General features: G+C 41.1%; 1 protein-coding gene across 29 annotated transcripts in view; it reads left to right on the forward strand.

Moving 5' to 3' along the window:
* AFDN (afadin, adherens junction formation factor) overlaps window positions 1-23,658 on the forward strand; it is a 364,648-nt gene that overhangs the window by 274,966 nt on the left and 66,024 nt on the right. For 18 of the 29 annotated variants that reach the window (XM_088481598.1, XM_088481588.1, XM_088481594.1 and 15 more), the window contains 5 exons: window positions 1,924-2,042; window positions 6,075-6,263; window positions 8,179-8,270; window positions 9,969-10,157; window positions 10,373-11,428. In XM_088481598.1, coding sequence (XP_088337724.1) covers window positions 1,924-2,042; window positions 6,075-6,263; window positions 8,179-8,270; window positions 9,969-10,157; window positions 10,373-11,428 — 1,645 coding nt within the window. Of the gene's footprint in view, window positions 1-1,923; window positions 2,043-6,074; window positions 6,264-8,178; window positions 8,271-9,968; window positions 10,158-10,372; window positions 11,429-19,836; window positions 19,870-23,658 lie in introns of all 29 variants that reach the window. The other 11 variants (XM_088481599.1, XM_088481597.1, XM_088481582.1 and 8 more) reach the window with 2 other exon arrangements.

Genomic DNA, 23,658 nt, shown 5'->3' on the forward strand with positions numbered 1-23,658 from the left:
ATTCACTAATGGTGGGGTTATGTGTTTACATGTACTAGTATAATATTTTGAAATGAAGACACATTTTTATTATTATCATTATTATTATTCTTCCCTCACTGCGCCCTCCCTAACGACAGCGGATTGGTGGAGTGCACAAGGATTAAGTAGATGGATGTGAAATCCTTCTTGGCCTAGTGGTAGAGCGGTAGTTTTACATTGCCATGGTCCAGGGTTCGAATCTCACCACAGCCCAATATTATTTCGTAATCATGATTACTTTACATTCATTCCTATATATTTTTTTTATATAAAGTACAGTGGTGGATCGATCTGCACTAATCGAGTTTCAGACGCACCCACATGTAAACACAGTACCCGAGCAGTTACCCAAATATTAATTCATCCGGTCTCATTGAAAGCTGTGCGTGCATGTGACCCCTGTCTGAGCCCCTGAGACAAAAATATTAAAACACTTTTTTTTTTTTTTTAAGAACAGTACAGTACTGTAATGATTTAAAACTTTATTACACATTCTTCTACAGCCTTGATTCCATGACGAATACGCTGTACTATAGTGTACTGAATCACAGGTTCTCTCAGCCAATCATCTGGCGGTGATACAGAAAATACATTGGCTATCGGACGCATGTGCGGTGTATTTTAGGAAAAGCGACACCTAGTGGACTAAAAGTTGTATTACACGCTATGACTTTTTCCAGCGTCACGGGTACAATTAATACTGAAAGAGACGACTCAAGGCGTACCATGTGGCGCGAGATTCAGGGCGCGCTACATGGCGTATGGAGCAACAAACTAGCTGGGCCCATCTGTAGGTGTAGAACTCGGTACAGTAAAGGAAACCATGACACTTTCCAAAGCGTTCAATTCTGTCTTATCTTATCTTAAGAAAAGTGGCCTGGTATATTTATGATGCTACTTTTGGGCTGTATTTTTAATATCAACTCTAAATTGGTCACCTTTTTATATAGGAATTATTCTTTTAAGACATTCAATTTGAACAATCTCCAGAAAGACAACTACAGCACTTTTCATCTTGCCGTTTTGCTGGTTTGGATGCATGCTGCGTTTTGATGTTTGGTTTTTACTTTGATAAATTGCACAGTATGAAAATGCTCAAACAGATTTAAAATTGTATTTTGGAAGACCCCATAGATGTTATAGGTGTGTTTTTGTATCTAGGCAACAGTAGGCAGTGTCTAACTTGTGGTGGAACCATATACATTCTTATTGAAAATATATGTAAACAGGTGGTAAGAAGCATAAGTATAAATTTGCCCAGCAACCTTGCGACCGATTATAGTAAGCATACACACTTTACCAATCAGCAGCACGATATGTCTGGCCAGACATCACAACTGAGCTGGCATTTAAATATGCCCGTATAGGTGTGATGTTATTGTCTTTGGCTACTGTGGCCAGCGTATGTGTCTGTTGTCTGTACCCACACACAGGGGATACAGTCAAAATGCCGACGGCTGGGCAGCCGTCTGTCTAAATAACGTTGCAGGACTAAAGACAGGCGTTGAAATCCCGTTGAAATGAGCAACTTAGGCAGCTTGGTAGTCTTTCATTTTTATAAAGCATGCTCTATTCTGTCACTGTAATTACCCTAAAATACATATATCATCTTGAGAAATATAGCAGGCTCTTCTTTTGCAAATATTTATATTTTGCAAGAGCTAAAATAAGATCTTATTTGCAAATAACTTAATAAATCTACCAACTTTTTAGAGCGCATATTACACATCGCTCACAAGTGTGCAGCAAGTTGGGACAGTGACGGGAAGAAAAACATCCTCTGGGTTTATTCGGGCCTGTTTCTGCTTGTTAGAATCCAGTCATTTACTAATACAAGGAGAAGAAAGAAATGATGTAATTGGTAATTGCTGCTCTTTTATTAACATCTCATTTTTACAACAGGGCTGCTGAATTAATGACAAGAACAGGTTCAGTTGTAACGCTTGAGGTAGCGAAACAAGGAGCAATATACCACGGTCTGGCTACGCTGCTAAATCAGCCATCTCCTTTGATGCAAAGAGGTAAATTAAAAGTTCCTTGTTTACAATGATCAGTTTAAAAACTAGCTGGCTTAATGTTACCAAATATATTATAACTGATAAACTCAATGAAATTTACTGTTTCCCCAGCTTTATCAAAATAATAAATGTTATTCCTGCAACAAAAGCATAATTTCTCAGACTCAGTCACACACAGATATACATCAAAACGGTCAGTGCAGTCTTGTGAGGCGGTTTGTCACATACAGCCATGGCCAAAAGTTTTGAGAATGACAAGTATTGGTTTTCACAAAGTTTGCTGCTTCAGTGTTGTTAGACCTATTTGTCAGATGTTACTATGGTATACTGAGATAAAATTACAAGCATTTCATAAGTGTCAAAGGCTTTTATTGACAATTTGCTTGCCAAAATTCCTGATTTTCAATGTCCGAATGTGGTATGGCCTCGCAAAAACAAACCTGGTCAAATCATGCATGATCTGGATTTTAAACAAGTTGCGCTTATCACATCTTCTGATGGCAGAAAATAACTCCAGACGCCATTCTTATAGTTAAGATATTTTAATGTATAAGCGAACATATAATATAACATGCACATGTGTATATAAAAAACTCAAAAAACAGTAATATGTTTACTAACATCAATTACATATATTTATAAATGCTGATCCAAATTGTGTCGGCACAGGTAGGTATAGAAAATCAGAATACCCTGAAAAAAAGATACGTCCCAGAGATTAATTAATTTATAAACTAAAGCCATCCTGCTGTGTTCATTTATTTATGGATAACAGTCCTTTAGCATTATCAGACTTACAACAAATTATATTGCGATCTCTACCACGCACGAAGTAAAGTGATATGTGCTTTAGGGGCACCTGCTGTGAGAAGTCTCTTGTTTCCAAATGTTATCAGGGACTGGGATGGCATTCCGCTGGCTGTGCTTCTTTTAGTATCCCAAAGAAGCCTTTCAGACCAAATATACTCACAGTCCTCGCAGGTAAGAATAGCTCCAGCTCTCACCTCTAAATGCTCGTGAGGCCGATTTTCCCGGTTCAGCGGCACCGTGGAGTCTTGGCTAAGTGTTGCCGTAACATCCTGCCTCTACAAGCCGAAATTAAACTTATTGCCAGGTCCCGACTGAAAGTGGTATATCTGGAATATAGCGTATCAATAAGTCGACATTGGCATACCAGTCACAATTGAAACCGGTAGTCCCTGACGTGTTTTGCTCCGATTAGAAGCTTTATCAAAGAGGATCCATTGTCAGACAGAGTTCCCTTTTTTACCTGCTTCAATAAAGGAATGATTGACCATTCCATGTCTAATTTTTTAACCTGTTTGACCTTTTGTACTTGTCAACCTTCTCGACTGTCTACCATTTTTTATGTCTACCCTTTTCCATGTCAACATTTTGGTGTTGACCAAATTAGTGTCAACCTTTTTATTGTCTACCTTTCGTACCCAACCCTTGTCAGGTAGGTGGGTAAATCCTCAGGTTTATAGGGAGTACTATGGCAGCATCACAAAACGATAGGGGAACTTTTATAGAAAATTTTAGTGAATAGGACCATCTGGCATTCGGTTTCTACATTCTTCCTGTTTCTAAATTATTAGTGTAGGTTTGCTTTGGCTACCATATTGGACAGCACTGCAGAAAAGGTTTGTGCTTTTCAAAGATAGGATGCTAAACATTTAGAACTTTAGGAAACAGATGTGTCTGTTTGCGCTGATCATCTTTTTCACTGAAAAATGCGTCTTAGGCCCGTATTCTATTTGAGGCGAAAAGTCCGGACTTTTTGCCTGCCAGACTTACCCGTATTCAATTTCTTAAGACTCGAAAAAGGGACCCGGCGAAACTGGAACAGGCGAAAAGTCCTGTAAATTTTCGGGAAATCATCCTTGCACCCCCCCTAAAGATGTCATGACATGGTGGATCACTATGGGTACCTCCGTTTTTGCCTGCTGAAGGGAAGTCGAGTTTTTAAATAGCTGCGGCAGGTGCATAAATGCGGCTTTGAAGAAAGTGATGAAGAATAGCATTTATCTTTTTTTGGGGGGGGGAAATAACTATGCCCATCAAATTTGGGGTACATGAAAATGGGTGCAAGCATATTTTTAAGTCGCTACATTATTTTTTCAAATTCTTCATAAATGCACCTGCCGCTACCACCCACAATGACGAAAACACCTGCCGCATATTTGGAAATCCCTTTTGGAATCAATTTTGCTACTTTAGGATTTTTTCCCCTATTATATTTTTTTTTATTTTTACCCCCAAAATTAAACTTAATTTTTTGGGGTGTCCCGATTTTTTTCTTTTTTTTTAGCATACATTAGTTTTAGGGGACATTCCCAGGGGTGCAGGCTATTTTTTTTAAGCCTGCACCCCTAAACCCCAATTCTGCACTTTTTCTCGCCACCTATTGTGTGGAGAAAAGTTATCCCCGTTTTTTTACAAAGACTTTTCACACCAGCGAAAAGTCTTTGAAATTGAATACAGGGATAATTGAAACAGGTGAAAATTACGGGTTTTCGCCTCAAATTGAATATGGGCCACAAAACAGCTTCACAAGACTATTAATATGATATTTCAATATTAAACTGATATATACCAATTAAGGTTAATTTTGATATTTCTTCTTCAGGTTTCATAGGGCCCACAGGAATACCATGGGGTGTAACCAAACTGACAATGCAGAAACCTGAACTGTCAAAGTAGCTAGAAAATAAAAAACCTGGGACTGCCTAAGCAGTCCCGCTGTTATAACAGGTGCGTCTGTATACTTGCCGAGCACAAAACAAAACAACTGAATGCCTGTGGCTGGGGGTGGGGTATATAGGGAGGAGGTCCTGTGCATACTGGGAGCTTGAAAGCTGTAGCTGTTTGGTGCAATGGATTACTCCAACTACATATCCCATGGTATAGAATATATACAAAATAGCAGCGCTAGATGGTCAAGATATTTTGACAAATGTAGCAGTTGAGGTGCAACCATGTGGAAGTAGATAAAACAATTGTTTAATAAATAAAATAAGGTACATTAATACAAAACACTGCAGTAAAAATTGGTACCAACTAAAACTTCAAGAACCCTCAGGTGGAAGGTAATGATGTATACAGTGATTGATAAGGTCGTTAGAGCTTGTTCCAAATCAGAACACTGGACTTATTAACAGCAGATTGGTGAATTGCCTGTAGTTCCTTAGGAGGTGGGGGCATATTCCACAATTGATAAGGCACCGCTGGAGGAAGGTGTCCCATAAACAAATGAAGACTTGAGATACTTCAAATATAAATGATATATCCTCACCAGTACTGCGTTGTGCCTGTAGTGAAGCTACATCCACTTGTTCCGGAAAGCAATGGCAAAAATAAAGGCTATTCCAATAAAAGTTCTACTGTAAGCGTGTCCGGTGCTGGTTCAAGCGGCTCCACACATCTAGCGCTGCTATTTTGTATATATTCTTTTCCCTGTGATGTGTACTGGAGGTGACTACTCCAGTTTGTAGTAGCTGCTTTAGAAACACAACTCCAAAAGCGCCTGAATTTCTCATGATTGGATCATTTCCTTTGATATCCCATGGTATCCCTGTGGACCCTATGAACCTCGAAGACGAGTTAACAAAGGTAAGTCTACCATACCTCTTATTTTTACATTTGTATATCTGCATGCGACTTTTAGTCTGAATCTGTATACGAAGTGCTATGATGCAGTGGCCACAGCTTTTTTCCATTGTACTTTGTGTACAGAGTCAGACTTCGTTGCATGCAGAAATAAGTGTAGCATATCAAACTAATTAGTGTAGTCTCGTGAAGCGGTTTGTTGCATCTGATTGCAACTAAGATGCATTTTCAGACCCAAAAAAGCTACACCATGCGGCTCACTTGCAACAGGCGCCTCGCGCCACATGGCATTTTGAGGCTAGGTGTATGAGGACATGTAATTTGTGATTAAATAAGGAGGACATATAGTCTACATTTTATCATACATTTATTAGTTAATAATATTGCTGGTTTTGTTTAATTTCACCAAACAAATGTTTCTTTCAGATCGCCGTGGCTCAGGGAAACCTCGACCAAAGAGTGAAGGTTTTGAGCTTTATAATAATACTGCTCAAAATGGATCACCTGAAAGTCCCCAAATGCCTTGGCCAGAATACGCAGAACCAAAGAAATTACCTGGTGATGATAGGCTTATGAAGAATCGAGCTGATCATCGTTCTAGTCCCAATGTAGCAAGTAAGCTTAAATTGAAACAGACTTGCCATGTTTTCACATTTGCACTTTTTCCACTTGGCTTAGCACATGTCCTGCTTTTAATTTCATATATCTGATCCACTGCTCCTTCTAACAATCCTACTGTAGTTACTGATGACCACAATGCCTTGACAGTAGGTGTGATGGCAAATGCAGTGGTCAATGTGTAGATCATTTCTATTGCTATTCAATTTAGCGGGAATATTTTAACATCCTACTGTACGTAAGTATTGTTGTTTTTAGCATTTTCTCATAAAGCAAAACATTTTGCTACGATTGTCCAGTTTAATTAGGCCTTGTTATATGAAATATTGCTACATTTTATCCAACAAGCTTTATAAAATGAAAACCATTTTACAGTCGAACCTGGATAAGTGGGATCTCAAAGGACGACACATTTAGTCTCACTTAAAGAGGTATCTCACTTATCCAGTTCTCACTTAACCAGGTTCAAGAAGTGTTTGTCTCGCTTATAGAGGTTCTCACCCCTGTAAGTCCAGGTACAGACATAGACTTGTCTAATCCCAGTTACAGAGGTTCTAAAGGCGGTCATCTCATTTATAGAGTACACTAATCTCACTTAGAGGTTCTAACAGCAATTGTCTCAGATATAGACGTGATAATTCCTAATAATCGAGAAAAATCAGTCTCAGTTAAACAGTTTTGACAGTCTCACTAACATAAGTTTTTTGGTGCAAAAATGCCGGGACCTCACAATTAGTCCCAGTAATAGAGGCTTCCCACTTATCCAGATCCGACTGTTTTAATATTGTGTCCTCCTTTTTGTACTGCTTTTATACTATAGGTCCATCTTATTTAATTATACAGGGGCCTGCTCTAGGAATCCCATCTGTTGCGCTAAGAATGGAGCCAGTGTTCATTTCACTATTGTGTCCTTATATAAACCAATAGTATTGGAACCATATGTACACATTCAAACTTCTAGAAGGCAGCATCGGAAAGGTGGACCACAGACACCCAATGGAGTGTCACTTTATCTATGCACTTTAATCTAGGCTGACTGAGTTTGTACCCATAGATCCAGTTCTGTATGCTTCCGGAAGGGTTAACAATGTAGCAGTCAACTATGCCAATATTAAAACAGCCTTGTGGAAGCTAAAGTTGTTATCCCCAGTAATTTAAAAATGCAAATCTGTCTTTCCCCAGCCTCTTCTCCCAACCTCTCACTCATGTCTCCACTGTTCCCAGTCCGTAGTCTGGGTGGCCCTTTTACTCTGCCCTTTCCTTCTCCGTCTGCATTCAATACCTTTCACAATCCTGCTGTTTGCACCACAGCAATATTTCCAGAATTTGCTCTTCCTGGAAACGAAAACTAAACTCTCATTCACACGTTCATCGTTTCTCACTTGTAACTGTATTCTACTCCTCTATGCCCTTCCAAACTCCCATCTCATCCATCTTCAATCTATCCTGCCTGATCTTACTCTCTCATCTCTTTACCTCTGCTTTCCCTCTCTGCCAGTCACTCCAATGACTCCATATACCACTCAAAATTCTCTCTCATGTACAAAGCTCCCTAGCATACCACTCCTCCCTACTTCTCCAGTCTCATTTTCTCACATACTCCCTATTCACTCTGCTAATGACTCCTCCCTGATCACTACTTCCCACTCACACATTCAGGATTTATTCCTGGCTGCTCCCATCCTCTGGAATGCCCTTTCTCGCTCCTTTACACTTTCATCCAGTTTCTCTGCCTTCAAGTATGCCCTTTAAAACCTTTTTTTTTTTTTCACTCTACAATAACTTACTACCCGTGCTCCTAACTCTGCAGTATTTGTCCTCTTCTCCCAATTGTGTTTAACCCTGATTAAACCATAAATAATTGCTTTTATATAATTTAATATACAAATAATAGATAACAAAATCTGTTTAGATCAGCCTCAAAGTCCTGGCGGAAAAACTGCATATGCCAATAGCTCAACAGTGAAGATCACATCAGTTTCTACAGGAAATCTGTGTACTGAGGTATGTTTGATTTGTATCATTTAAATACCACTTTCTGTAAAATATTATTGCTGTATTACGACAAAATATTAAAACCTTCACATATACTTTACTTATTGTGCACTTTGGTTTTAATATCTCACTCCATTGGTATATTTGAACTCCAAAAATATTTTAATGCATATTGAATAAAATGTGCACGTTTTTGAAAACTATAGTATAAGATATGTGATATATGCCTTTATTATCACAAATTGTCTAATTAGTGATCATCACGAGTGCCCTCTTTCTGTTTTTGTTCTGTTTGTACAGTATACTGTGCACCAGAGGCATACACATTCTCCATCCACTGACCCAACACCCCAACTTAGAGCAGCTAACTTGTTTCTCACAGGCTATATTACCAGCTCTGACACGCAGACTGCTGTCCAGACTTCGCTCCTTATTTGTATGCAACTCTGCCACATAAATGGTCATATCTAATACTGTGCTTGTTGATCATTAAATTGACTGTAGTGTTCACATAATTCTTTCTACCTGACTCGCTCTGAATCAGAGCCCTCCACCATTAAAATGGAGCGTCCTCCTGGATGCTTGTATAGCTGTGGGTCACCACCCACAGCATATACGAGCGTCCAAAAAGATGGTCGCGATGGTCATGACCATCGCGACCATCGGACTTGCGACGGAAACCCTGCGGTAGGGTTTCCCAGCCACAAGCCCTGGAGTGATTTTGGCTCTATCACTAGTGATGTCAGTGGGGCCGGCTTCAGAATGTCTGACAGGCACGCCCACCAAAGGGGGCGTGCTGTCAATCAACATCGACAGCACGCCCCCTTTGGTGCGAGACCCGGAGCGACAGCTTGGCTGTCGCAGTCCGAGTCTCGCACATGCGCACGACGGAGCACCCTCCGTCGTGCGCATGCGCAGTGGGAACATCGACCCACTTGCGAGCGTACTGCCGCTTGCGAGTGGGTCTGAATGACCCCCTTAATTCTCAAAAGAATAGTTGGATTCATACATAAAAAAACATATTGTGTGATCTAAGGTTATGTAGGGAATCTGAGGTGCATTTAAGTGGTATCTAAAGGGCATTTAGTAGATCTTATGGGAATTTAAGGGTCATGTAGGGTGATCTGATACCATGTTGGGAGGTCTGACATTTAAAGGGCATTTAAGGGACGTTATATGTATATTACAGATTTAATAACATAAATTATGATGGTACCCAATTCCCATAAACAATGAGGTAAAAGCACAGTTTTTTCTTTAAAAAATGACTGGTCCCTGGAACCCACGTAATTTATGTTTTATCAGGGTCAGTCATCTAGGTAAGGATCTAGTTGAAGTTCTGCTGGTGGCTACATGTAGCTAAGGGCCTTGTCAATTCTGCTCCAAGGATGGGGGGGGGGGGGTTGGGGGCTTGTACAATCTTTACAATGTGTTAGTATGGCTTTTAAGAGATCCTTAAATATTTTTATATGCTTTAATTACCTGCTTTCTGCTTAGCTTGTGAAGTAAGTGAATGTTCTTTTTACAGTGTACTTATAAATCGGTGTACAGTAAATTTATGCAGTACAGGCCAAAGAAATTGGTCTGTATCTAGAATGCATCTTGACATTTGATCATAAAATCAAAATAAAAAAAAATTGTTTAAGCTTTTAAGTTAATTGCTTGGTTTTATTTAACATTATGTTAATCACGGTTTGTTTATTCCAGGAACCGCCAGCCCCAGCAAGGCCAGAGGCCTATCCTATTCCCACACAGACATATACTAGAGAATATTTTACCTTTCCAACTCCCAAATCCCAAGAACGAATGGCACCTGCGCAAAGTCAGTGGCCAGATTATGAAGAGAATGCCCATGTCCAAATGGAAAGTAACCACTCCAGCAATACTTCTGTCCAAGTAAGCAGATTTTGCCGCTAGGATTGGTAACTGTCTTCATTTTTTATTGGGGCCATGATTGATTTATTCAATTAAGGTGGCTATATATAATGTATAAGGTGGTTATATATAATCATTGACTAGATTGGCTAGTTTGTATTTCGTCAAACCCACCTTTTGCATTGTAAAAATATTCCTTCGTAGTTCATAATTTTCTTTTTACTTAATCTTCACAGCGAATTGCTCTTTCCCAAGAGGAGTTGCGAGAGGATCATGGATTTCCACCAGAACGAGGTCGCCTAGAGCCTGTGGTGCGCAAAGATGTGGAGTATGTAGACAGAAAGCTGGATGGTAAAGATGTTTGGATGAGCCAAAGCTCTTCTGTGGAATCTAGTACATCCAGCCAAGAACACTTAAACAATTCTAATAAAGCTTATTCTTCTGCTTCTTCATTAAACAAAACAGGGCCTGGGCGTTGGAAAACACCTATTGCATCTCAGCCTGCACCACTTGCAGTGCCACAGCCTATTAGAACAGACCTTCCACCTCCACCACCTCCTCCACCAGTACATTATGGAGGAGAATTTGAGGGAGTCCCTGGTGAGTTACCCCTTCCACCACCACCTTCTCAAAGTCAATTGGGACCGCAATTAAACTCCCAAGCAGCTGCAATAGAGCGGAAGAAGAGGGAAGAACATCAACGATGGTATGAAAAAGAAAAAGCCCGCTTGGAGGAAGAGAGAGAGAGGAAGAGACGAGAGCAAGAACGAAAACTTGGACAAATACGACCTCAGCCTCCTGCACCTCCACAGCCTTTGATTCCACAGCCTCAGGTAGCAGTACCACCTCCAAATATACCACAATCAAGACCAGAGAAACCTGCATCTCTTCCCCGTCCACAGGAAACAGTCATCCGGGAGCTGCAACCACAACAGCAGCCACGCACAATAGAGAGACGAGACCTTCAGTATATTACAATCAGCAAAGAGGAGCTTTCTTCCAGTGACAGCCTTTCTCCAGACCCATGGAAGCGGGATGCAAAGGAAAAGTTAGAAAAACAGCAGCAAATGCACATAGTAGACATGCTGAACAAGGAGATCAATGACTTACAGAACAAATCTGACAGAACTACTGAAGAGAATGACCGACTACGCAAATTAATGCTTGAATGGCAGTTCCAGAAGCGTCTCCAAGAGTCCAAGCAAAAGGATGAAGATGAAGATGAGGATGAAGAAGATGATGATGTGGACACTATGCTTATTATGCGCCTGGAAACTGAAAGAAAAGCAAGGGTAACTATGATTTCGTTTTCCCTTCTAAAATGAACTGTTAGTATAAACAGAACAAGGGGTTGAATCCGCACTGGATCACTTCTGTATATACACATATAACAATAATTGATTAACCATCATCTCAGCTGTTATTACAATCAATCCTAAACAGCATTTTAGTGGGTGGTGCTCCCAGTATTTAGGTAATGAAACATCAAATATAGTTTTTGCAAGAGAGCAAAAAAGAGGAAAGATATAAATCTCTTTTCTGGGGCACACTTCTAAGCAAAATAATGTGATATTTTAATATTAAAGCATAACTTTTAATGAATCAAACTCCTAAAATAAGAGGAGAAAATTAACTCAGATTCAAGAGTAATATATAAACATACAATAACAAATAGAAATAAAGGTGATAAAGTATATTAATATGTGTAAATCAGTTATCATCTATAACAATGTTTTTCCTTCTAATATCAAGCCTTAACATAAAGCAATTAGACTTGATATTATTAGAAGGAAAAGAGATTTGTCTTTCCTCTTTTTTGCTCTTTTACAAAAACTATAGTTGAACTGATAGTATGCAAAGTCTTTGCTGTTTTTCAATGTTTAATGAAATTTCAAATCTAGTTGCATGATTGCTTGCTGAGTGTTAACGTGGCATTCCGCTGCTGCTCTGTTAAATAAAAAAAATAGTGCCCCATAGCATTACAAAGAGAGGTTGCTCCTCACAGTCTTGAAGACCAATCTCATAAAGGGATTTGGAACAATTCAAAAAGCTAAAACAGCACTAATTTGACTTGCCGAGGCATTACGAACCTGTCCCCTAAATATGAAGCTACCAATCCGCCCGTTATCTCAAGGTGTGTCTGCAGGCTATCTATCAGTAGCTTTCTGTACTGTGAGGGTAGGTACACACCTGCACTATATCGGCCCGATTTGGACAAATCGGAGTGACAAATCAGGCATATTGTGTGGTGTGTATGCCTGACTGCGAGATTCTGCGGGTCGCATGCAATGTTGTGTGATTAGCCATGCTGCATAGCCAATCACACGATATCGCATGCAAGGCTGTACATATTAATGAAGCACGGAGCAGTTCATTAAATCTTTTAAGTGTGTACGGGCAATTTCCTTTGGAGCAGGGCGAAGGAAAATCGCCCTCTCCATCGGCACGATTGCCAGTCGTACAAGTGTGTAGCTGGCCTTAGACAAGCATCTACCTGCTGAATTTAGTTCCGTATAAACGCTTCAGTTAAAATTTTTATTATTCAGCTTAATAATAGTCATTAGCAATTGTCATAAAGCATCGTTACTTGGCCTTTAGTATATTAGTATAATAAAGTTATTGAAATTATATAAATTAATCTGCAGTTGTAGCAACTGCATGTAAGTTTTCTAATCATCCTAATAAAAGGGATTGGGTATGGGATGCCTGCACTCAGAACCCTGACGCCAGAATCCCAATAATGTTAGGATCCCGACACCCGCAGGTGAGTATCCTATCCCTAAACCTAACCAGCCTAAACCTAATACTCCACCCCCCCCACCCCCCCTCCTTCCCGTAGCCTAACCCTCCCCCAATACTTAGTCAGGATTCTGACGTTGGCAATCAGAGCGCCGGCATCCCGACAGTCGGGATTTGAACTACATCCCAACAAATGTTAGTAATTATTTAGATGCTTAATATAAAAATAAAAATTTTCTTCTTCGAAGTCCATAGAGCTCCACAGGTAGACAATGGGGTGTAGGTGGTACTTGGAGGTCCGGACACCAACAGCAATGCTTTTTTAATCCCAGGATGCCCCCGGTCCTTTCCCCTATACCCCACCCACAGCCTGAAGGGAACTCCGTTTTGTTGGTGTCTGAAGGAGCTGGATCACAGTTAGAACAGCGGGCTGCTGTTAAGCAGTCCAAGCTTTATTTTTATGATTTATTTTTCATACAGGGGAAGCAGTGCTAGATAATCCTCTGGAGGTCTGCAATGCTGCTCCATCACCCCTTCGCCCCGCCAGCCCTCAGCTAGGTACTTTCGGCAGGGCTCCTCAGACTCCAGACTGCAGCCGGGACTCAAGGGAACAGGTAAGACGGGTTCCAGCTTGCGCGGTCTTACCACGGTCTCAGGAGACAGACCAGAGGCGCTGATGTGGACACCGGTTCGTCCGGGACCCTAATAGACCACCAGGGCATAACCTATACTGGCACAGGAGACAGCTAAGGCCAGGGACCCGGTGATTGATGTCAGCATAGGGGAGAAGGCCCTCTCCCTGCATCCCTTCCCTCAGCTCAGGGCGCCATTCCACTGCGGTCTTGCCATCCCTGAGCTGCTCCTTCCTCACCCTCTGCCCCCTCATAGACTCATGGCAGCCATTTTCTGCAACAGCCTCAGGTCTCCCGGAACACTGGGTCCGGTCTCCCTGTATACCTCTCCCAGGAGCCAGGTTATACAGCACTCCAGCCAGGCGATCTTGCCAATCAACGTTCTTCCCAATCAACTCCGAGCCATCTACAGATCCCTCACTCAGGATATTCTAAAGGGCAGGCCAGTACATGTACATTCCGACAACGCCATGGCAGTGGCCTACCTCAATCACCAAGGAGGCACTCGAAGTCGGTCAGCAATGGCAGAAGTGTCCCGCATTCTCACATGTTCCGAACGCCATCTCCGCAGTGTTCATCTCGGGGATTATCAATTGGGAATCTGATTTCCTCAGCCATCACAAAGTGCATTCAGGGGAGTGATCTCTGCATACAGAAGTCTTTCAGCTCCTGGTGCACAAATGGGGTCTACCAGACGTGGACCTCATGGCCTCACGACACAACCACAAGCTTCCCATGAATGGGGCCAGGTCGAGGGACCCCGACGCAGTCTTTGTGGATGCATTATCTGTGAGGTGGTCCTTCCATTTGGCGTACCTCTTTCCTCCAGTCTCCCTTTTGCCTCGGTTTCTACGGAAGTTCAAGCAAGAGGGGGGCATGGTCCTGTTGGTAGCTCCGGCTTGGTCCAGACGCCATTGGTACTCCAATCTTAGAAGTTTCTCCGTAGACGTTCCTCTCCAACTTCCTCTACGACCATACCTGTTGTCTCGGGGTCCCTGTCTACGTCCGGACCTAGCCCGTCTGTCTTAAAGGCTTGGCTCTTGAGACATCCCTCCTAAAGTCTAAAGGGTTTTCTAGTTCTGTGGTCCAGACCATGCCCAGAGCGCGTAAACCGACCTCTGCCAGGGTTTATCATCGGGTGTGGCATACATATTTCCAGTGGTGTGCTACTAGAAACTATGACCGTTAGGTTTTTAGGGTTTCTAGGATCCTTGCATTTCTTCAGGCTGGATTGGATCTTGGACGCCCCTCTACCGGATAATCACACCTTCCTGCAAGGTGTTCTATGTATACAACCTCCCTTTGTCCCTCCTGTGGCTCCATAGGATTTGTCAGTGGTTCTTCATGATCTTCAGGCCTCTATTCGAACCCCTGGATTCAGTAGACTTCAAATGGCTCACTGTGAAGACTCTGTTTCTTCTGGCTATAGCATCCGCCCGTAGTGTATCAGATTTAGGGGTGCTTTCCCAATGCTCCCCATTTCTAATCTATCATCCAGACAGGGCTGTTCTTCGGACGCACCCTGGCTTCCTTCCCAAGGTGGTCTCTCGTTTCCACCTTAATGAGGAAATTGTGGTTCTGGCCTTTCAATCACCAGACCGTACTAGTTCCATCAGGAAATCGGACTCCCTCTTTGTCCCATATGGATTCCACAAGAAGGGATGACTAGCTAACAAACAGACTCTGGCCAGATGGCTTTGCATGACTATCTCACAGGCTTACACGCAGACTGGCCTTCCTGTGCCGGCTTCAGTATCTGCTCATTCTACTCGCTCCGTGGATCCCTCGTGGGTAGCCCGCCATGGCGCGTCTGATTAACAGCTTTGCAAGGTGGCCACATGGTCTTCTGTCCATACCTTTCTTAGGTTCTATTCCTTTTGATACATTTGCCTCTTAGAATGCTTTCTTTGGGCGCCGGGTTCTCCTCTCAGCTCAGGAGCATCCTCGTCCTTGAACAACTGCTGTGGACATCCCCATTGTCTCCCTGTGGAGCCTGTGGACCCTGAAGAAGAAAAAGAGAGTTATGGTAAAAGTCAATAGGGTCCACATGACACCCGCCCTGACGCACCTGACTTCTATGGGTTTCTTCTCTTGGTCACTTGTTTCCTTCTCGGTGTGAGTGTGATTCTCCAGTGTACCAGTCTTCCTTCTCTCCTATGCTGCTCCTGCCTTGGGCTTGTTAACAAAACTGAATTGTCTTCAGGCTGTGGGTGGGATATAGGGGGAAGAACCGGAGCATCCTGGGATAGAAAAAAAAGCTTTGCTGTTGGTGTCCGGTCTTCCAAGTACCGTATATACTCGAGTATAAGCTGAGTTTTTCAGCACAAAAAATGTGCTGAAAAAGTACCCCCTCGGCTTATACTCGAGTCAAGTGTAGCGCTGACCGGACGGAGTTGGTCAGCGCTACACATTGCCAAACACACAGCCGCCGGAGCCGGCAGCTGCGTGTTTGGTGTAATCAGCAGCCGCTGAGAGTCTGTCAGACTCTCAGCGGCTGCTGCTGCTCCCACTGCGGGAGCCATCTTCCGGCTCCCGCAGTGGGTAATGGGAGACACGTCGTCATGACGACATCTCTCCCATGCAAAGTGGCCGGAGGAGCGGACAGCGGCGGGACCAGGAGCGGGTGTTCAGGTAAGTGATTTTTTTTTTATTCATATAACATCTCTCTCTACTGGAGGGGGGGCACTACCAGGGGGCGATTACTACAGGAGGCATTATCAGGGGGCGATTACTACAGGGGGCACTAAAAGGGGGGATTACCACTGGGGGAACTACCAGGGGGGATTACTACAGGGGGCACTACCAGGGGGGGATTACCACTGGGGGCACTACCAGTGGGGGATTACTACAGGGGGCACTACCAGTGGGGGATTACTACAGGGGGCACTAAAAGGGGGGATTACCACTGGGGGCACTACCTGGAGGGATTACTACTGGGGGCACAACCAGGGGGAATTACTACTGGGGGCACTACCGGCTGCTGCCATTTCCCACACTAGGCTTATACTCGAGTCAATAAGTTTTCCCAGTTTTTTGTGGTAAAAGTAGGTACCTCGGCTTATATTCGGGTCGGCTTATACTCGAGTATACACGGTACCACCTACACCCCATTGTCTCCCTGTGGACCCTATGGACTTCTAAGAAAGAGAATTAACAAGGGTAAGTTTTACCATAACTCTCCTTTTTTGCTATGAATTCTAATTGGAAGGTTATAGTACAGCTGTCACTTGGTGTCACACCATAAGAAATACAAAGGGAGATTTATCAAAGCTTGGAGAGAGATAAAGTGCTAACCAATCAGCTTCAGACTGTAATTTTTAAAGGCTGTGGGCCTGATTCATCAAGGATTGCTATTGCTAAAGCGTATGCAGACAGGCGATTGCAACATATTGAGTATGCATTGCAGTGCGCGAAGGCACCACTGCGATCGCACTGAAATCACGGAGATCACGCAGAGCCATCGCAGAGTGATTGACAGGCAGTGAGCGTATTGGGGTGCTCGGAAAAACGCAGGTGTGCCTGTCCATTTGAACAACGCTGCATGGGCGTGCGTAAATTAGCCATTGTGATTGCATACGCAGTCTGAGTACTCACTTCGTGCAAGGTCAGGGCTGCTGTAATTCTGCGTGAGGGACTGATTGTACTCGATGTTACACTGTTTATGAAGGTTTGCAAGGTATTACGGATGTGAAATAGCGGTAGTGGGAGGCAGTGGGCATCTATGCTGGCAGTGCGACGGCATTGCGAATGCAATCATTAGCACATTTTTACAGCTGACCTCCGTGTCGATTACGGAGATTTGTTCGTAATAGCGATCCTTGATGAATCAGGCCCTGTGTTTGAAAATTGACAGTTAAGAGCTGATTGGTTGGTACTTTCTCTCCACTTTATTTCTCTCCAAGTTTTGATAAATTTCCCCCATACTGCTGCAGGCAAATGTTGACAGCTCTGAATTTAGCAGGGTTCTTTCACAAGTGTGTATCACAAGCTAGAATTGGCTATCACAGGTGAAAAGGCTTTTGTTTAAAGAATTTGTGTTAATGCAAAGGACTGATATTCAAAATGTTACTTTTAAAATATGCCTATTTATAATATTGTTTCATGATTACAGTTTTATCACAATATAATTACATTGTATAACTCTGCTTTCTTGTCATATCTGAGCTTTGTAGCATTTATACAATGACAATTACCCTATAAGAGAGACACTATACCATATATATAGGTATCTTAAATGAAATACATATATAAATACTGTGTGTGTATGTATATATATATATAATTAATATTTCTACTGAATGTTGTTCTTATGCTGCCTTCCAACTGTTAACTACGTAATCTTTTAAAAACAATTTTTTCCTTTTATATTGCAGACCACTCCACTAATTATATTTTTTCTTTTGGTCTTTTTATTCTTGTCTACAAATAAGTAATTTTATACAGACTTTGTTTAATGATTTGTGTATCCCTGGTGTGGCATCTTGAATACATACCTGTTACATACAGACATGAAAGTGTTTGGAATAAGAAAGTTGACACTGTACAGCACTGTCTGATACAGTTTGCAACATCAAGTCATTGCTTTTGCTTCTACTCAGATTGGTGATATACACTATGGTGCCTAATGTGATTTTATTTTATTTTACTTTAAAAGGTTAAGGGTTTTTCTCTTACTGTAGAACAAAATTCAGTAGAGTATATGGGATATTTCCCAGTAGAAAGAGCTTCTCATGAGTAGTTAATCTGTGTGTGCAGTAGTTAAACTTTTGTGTGCAGTTCTCTTGCATTAGTTGCAGCTGCTCCAAAATAATGTATACTTTATCAAAACAAACTCTAGATTACTTATGCATATATTAATATAAATAATATGATTGGCTAACATATTGAATATCGAGTGCTCTATTCTGCACTTTGTTATCCAGTTGGCACTGAAATACGTTCGAGGGTAATACAGATGGGTCCACATACATCTAGCCTCCTTGCGCGTTAAATAGCCCTTCTACTTGCGCCATGCCGTGGCGTGACTGTATAGCGCTGAGCGTATTTTCGTGCGTCTTTTTACCCTCAAATTCGTCTTATTCGCACAATGATGCGACCAGATGGCACAGGCAGCTTCTGCTCATTAAAATGATATGCAGCATACCTATGTTTTGTGAGTGAGTGCGGGTGTATCTACATTTAAGTGTCAGCGGCTGTAACACTATAACGTAGTGTTTAGCATGCATATACAACCACACTCGCTCACAGAACATAGGCATGCTGCTTGTGCTGCCTAGTCGCATCGCTGTGTGAATAAAACACATTTTAAGGTAAAAACTCGCTACCGAGTCACACTAAGCTCCTGCTTTGTGTGGTGCGACTTGTAGAGCATGGAGGATAGATGTATGTGGGCACATCTGTATGTTAAATATTACATTTTCCTGTTTATTGGTTATCGAGTCTCTTAATTATTATTTTTCTCACAAAATACCCCTACCCCCAACTAATGGAACCATGGGGCGTCCCTCCTGTCTGACCTCAAGTATATTTTGCATATTTGCTTGGCCAACCCACTCCAGCTATGCTGTTCCCTTCCCTCATAAAGAATTTCCTGGATAATTTGTGATCTGCATGGTACAATCACACAGCATGATTAGAATGCCCAGGTGAAACTCCTGCGTTTCTGATGATTGAGGGACAAAATAGTTATTTTTAAAAATTTTACAGATTTCTTGATTATCTTTTATATCATTATCTATTCCTGTGAACTTGTTTCAGTTGGTATATTTTTTATGGTTAGTACACAAAAATAGCTAAGTTTTTAAAAATCTGATTATGGCACGTACAGTAATGCTGGCTGCACACTACAATTTTGCCATTTTCTTGGTGAACAATCTGTTCTGCATCTTAGTAAGTGACATACAGAACAGAAAAATTGTCAGTAATATAACTGAGTAATATTAAATTCATGTGCATTAGCATATGTTCCAAAATTAAAAAATAAATTGTGCATTCACCATTTGATAAACCACACGGACAGCCGTATTGGAATGATTTACTCATTTTCTGATCACAATCACTTGTGTGTGGCCAACATAAAGGTTCAATGAAGCACAATGAGAACCTTTCTTAAGCAAGATCTCTGTTCAGTTATACATTCTTTTGTCACCCTTCACTCTATGCATATCTATGCATCGTCCTGCATTTTTCTTTAATTTGCCTCTTAGGTGCATGGGAAAACAAATGGCTGGAACAACAGAGAAGAGGAATTGCTTTATGAAAATACCATTTTAATGTTTATTTTTCACTTAGCTTCTTTTTTCCCCTCTCCTCTTTGCTATCTGCGGCAGACTGCTATGCCGGCAATCTCTGTTCTAGATTTGGTATGTTCTGTATTTTCTTTCTCTCTTCAGCCATCCGTCTGTTTTCCCTTCTTCTCCCTGCTTTTAACTCTTCCGTAATTTCACATATTCTCTGTAGTGGTAGATGTGCTGTCTTTGCTTTGTCTTTAGTGTCCTGTTGGGAAGATTCCCTCATGTTTTTTGAAGCATGCTTTGCCTGGAAGTAGTATCACTAGTAATTGAATGCCATTTGTTCTCTTTCTTACATTTTCTTTGTTCTGTTCTTGTAGACTCGTTCTATTATAAATCAGGGATGGGCAATTTTTAGTGTTCCAGCTATTGCTGAAGTACAATTCCTATGATGCTTTGTCATGTGTTTGTCATCAGTAACTGGAGTGCCAAAGGTTGCCGATCCCTGTCTTAAATACTGTTGTTATTCACTTAAAATGTTTTATGTAGAAGGTTTGCTACTGGAACTGATGGTGAAAACCCAGAGGCATAAGTCTTGATTTGTATGATCACATATATAAATATTAGTCACCACTGTATCTTGTAATTTTGTTCACGTAAGTCACCTTTTCAGCATTGAAGGACTAAGGTAGTTTTATTTACAGCTGTTGTTTCCTACGTACTATCATTGTTGAATTACACTGAGTTGGCAAGTATTAATTAATGTGATTACCTTAATTTTTTAATGTGATGAATAGTTTGAGGATTTTTTTTTATTACTTTTAAAAAAAAATTTCAAGGGCTTTACTGATGTTTCTACCAAGTTTTTAAGTTCCAAAACATTAGCTCCACACGTGTGTTTGCATGGATATGTTTACTCATGCGCATATAAACCTTTTATACCAGCTGTTAATACAGGGTAAGCACTTTTTTTTGTTAAATGTGTGACGAAAGTTGTTTCTAGGCTACTTATGTTTATGCTCAGCAAAACATTTTTTTTTAAATATTTTTAAAATTCAAATATGAACTCTGTGATCTCATTGACTTTGTTTTTGGTTGCCTTTTTGCTCATTGGTAAAAAGTGTTTTAACTTATCTATGCTTTTACATAGTTAAGGAAGTTGACAAAAAAAGTCCCTTAAGTTTGCACACTCATAAATGCCAATTGTGTTCATCCAGAGGAAGAAAAAAACATTACTCTGAGCATGACCATTGCCAACTTGGGGGAAAAAGATTTGCTTAACTATCAGGCATATTTTCAGAAATAATGACCCTAACTGACATATAGCTACAAATTGTGTTAGAAAATCCAATCCATTTTTAAAATCTGTAAATGAATTTACCATCACCATCTCATGTGGTACAGGTTGAGTCTCCCATATCCAAAATGTTTGGGACCAGGGGTATTTTGGATATCGGAATATTCCGTATTTTGGAATAATTGCATATTATAATGAAATGTCTTTGAAATGGGACCCTAATATACACACAGAATGCATTTATGTGTTATATGCACCTTATACACACAGCCTGCAGGTCATTTTAGACAATATTTTTTATAATTTTGTGCATCAAAAAAAGTTTGTGTACATACATGAAATTCATTTCTGTTTCATATACACCTTATACACACAGCCTGAAGGTTATTTTATACAATCTTTTTAATAATTTGTGCCTTAGACAAAGTTTATGTACATTAAACCATCAAAAATCAAAGGTTTCATTATCTCAGTCATGCTGAAAATATTCCGTATTTCGGAATATTCCGTATTTCGGAATATTTGGATATGGGAGACTCAACCTGTAATGCGTTCCAGAGCTTAACCGTCCTTAAAATAATGAACCAATGATAATTGTTTTTCACTCTGAACCCTCTGAAGCTCTCCTAAGTCCTGATGATTTGCCTAAATCTGGTACCCTACACTCACAATGTGCTTTAAATAGGGTCTTTACATTGCACTTTTTCACAACTGTTCCATTGATGCATATGTAGTTATTACCACAGTCGTGGTAAATTAATTTTAACTGTGCAATAAAACATCTGATTGCCAAATCATAAATATTGGCCTGGTCGTTAAGTACATTACCACTTTCACTCCAGTCGCTTCCATTAAATCTATTAATCCAAAACTTACAAATTTGTCAATACAGCATGGTACCTGATGTTACATCTTAGAACTGCCTAGTCCATTTATCCCACTTAAAACTTTTGTTGTGTGCGTTAGCTTCTCTGCAGATATTGCACTTTGCTCTCTTGCTGATTGCGAGCTGACTTTGAATGGATTGGAGCAATTATACTTTAGGCAATTTGGCAATGCCACATTGTAACACAGTTGTCCATGTAGTGCTGCCCATATAGAGCTTTCATGTCACTGCAAGATATCCTTCCCCATCACGACTGCATTTTTACAAAGCTAGGTTGCCTCTACTCCTGTATGGTCCAACATAAAACAACCAAAGGACTGGTTTATAAAAGAGCGCTAAAAAAAAAGGAGAACAAGAAAGCTGACAGTGTAGTGAATTTCATCTTTCAGCACTGTAACTGATAAAATAATGCATACTACTGAAAATAAACAAAGCTCTTAATCTGATTACAACCACTATAAGTAATTTTATCTTTCTGAGAGGCCAGATTCTACAACCCTTATTAAGTTGGGGCCTTTAATACTCAGAAGACTCTGTTGTTGAATGGGACAATATACAGATCCTATAGTGTAGTCAATTTTAAATAAAAAAGCACTTGGACCAATCAGACCAAGGCTGTTTTAGGGAAACACGTAGGAGAATTGCTCATCTAAACAAGGCACCATTGTGGTTCACACAGCGCCTGGACTCCTACCCTAGAAACTATACCCCATTAGGTAGGGAGCCTAATTAGGGCATGGGAAGCAGTCCAATAGTTCATACATGATGGGCACGTTGTTCCCAAAGAATCAACGCACAGCAACCTTAAAGGAGGACCAAGCGGCAGACTCAATTTCCATCAATTTAGAGTTAAATATTTTATCCATAAGCAGTTTCCTCATTTGAGGACTAACATATATGTCTTGTTTTAGCTTTGCTTCGCTTAACTGCAGAAACATTTCCTTCAGATAACTGAAAGCCTGGCCTTTACCAGAGCTTTCACGAAATTCTTCATTAGGCCCAATTTAGGACTAAATTCAACTAGCCGCGATAACCCATTATCTGGTGTAAATGTGACTTTTTACTAGAGATGCAAATTGGAAGCTATTCAATTACAACGTGCGTTCATTTTCCAAATAAGTTAACGTGTCTTTTTTGGGGGGAACCTCCTGAGCAGGTGAAAAGTTAGAACACCCAAATTGGCTTAATTTGGTCAATAATGACATGCCATTTTTGGGGTGAAATTCTGCAAAATGCAGAATAATGGGTTACAAGATGTTGGACAGTTATAAGGGGGAGCTGTATGAATGGGATAGAAGTTTTTAAGATTGCAGGTGAGAGTTACAGTTGTTTTTTTAACACATTTTTAAAAGTGGCTTAAAATGACACAAATATCTACTTACAGGAATTTTTATGCAACCTAAATTTATCTAGAGCATTTACTTGGAATCGGTATGCATGACCGCCGAACCTATGCCCGGCGGTTCAAATACTGACAGTGGATGCCCGACGGAGGAGATCCCGACAAGGACGAATTTAACCTATCCCTAACCTTCTCCCCCCCTAACCCTCCCTTAGGGGTGCCTAAACCTAAACTCCCCCCCCCCCCCAGTGCCTAGACCTAACCCCCCATTCTCCGCAGCTTAAAGCTAAGTGTTCCGGGGGTGTAACCTCCCCCCGGGGGTGCCTAACCCTAAACCCCCCTTCCCCTAGCCTAACCCTAACCTCCCAGAGGGGGGGGTGCCTAACCCTAATTCCC

The sequence above is a fragment of the Taudactylus pleione genome, unplaced genomic scaffold (genome assembly GCF_031769625.1).
Source record: "Taudactylus pleione unplaced genomic scaffold, aTauple2 ptg000275l, whole genome shotgun sequence".
Classification (NCBI taxonomy): Eukaryota; Metazoa; Chordata; class Amphibia; order Anura; family Myobatrachidae; genus Taudactylus; species Taudactylus pleione.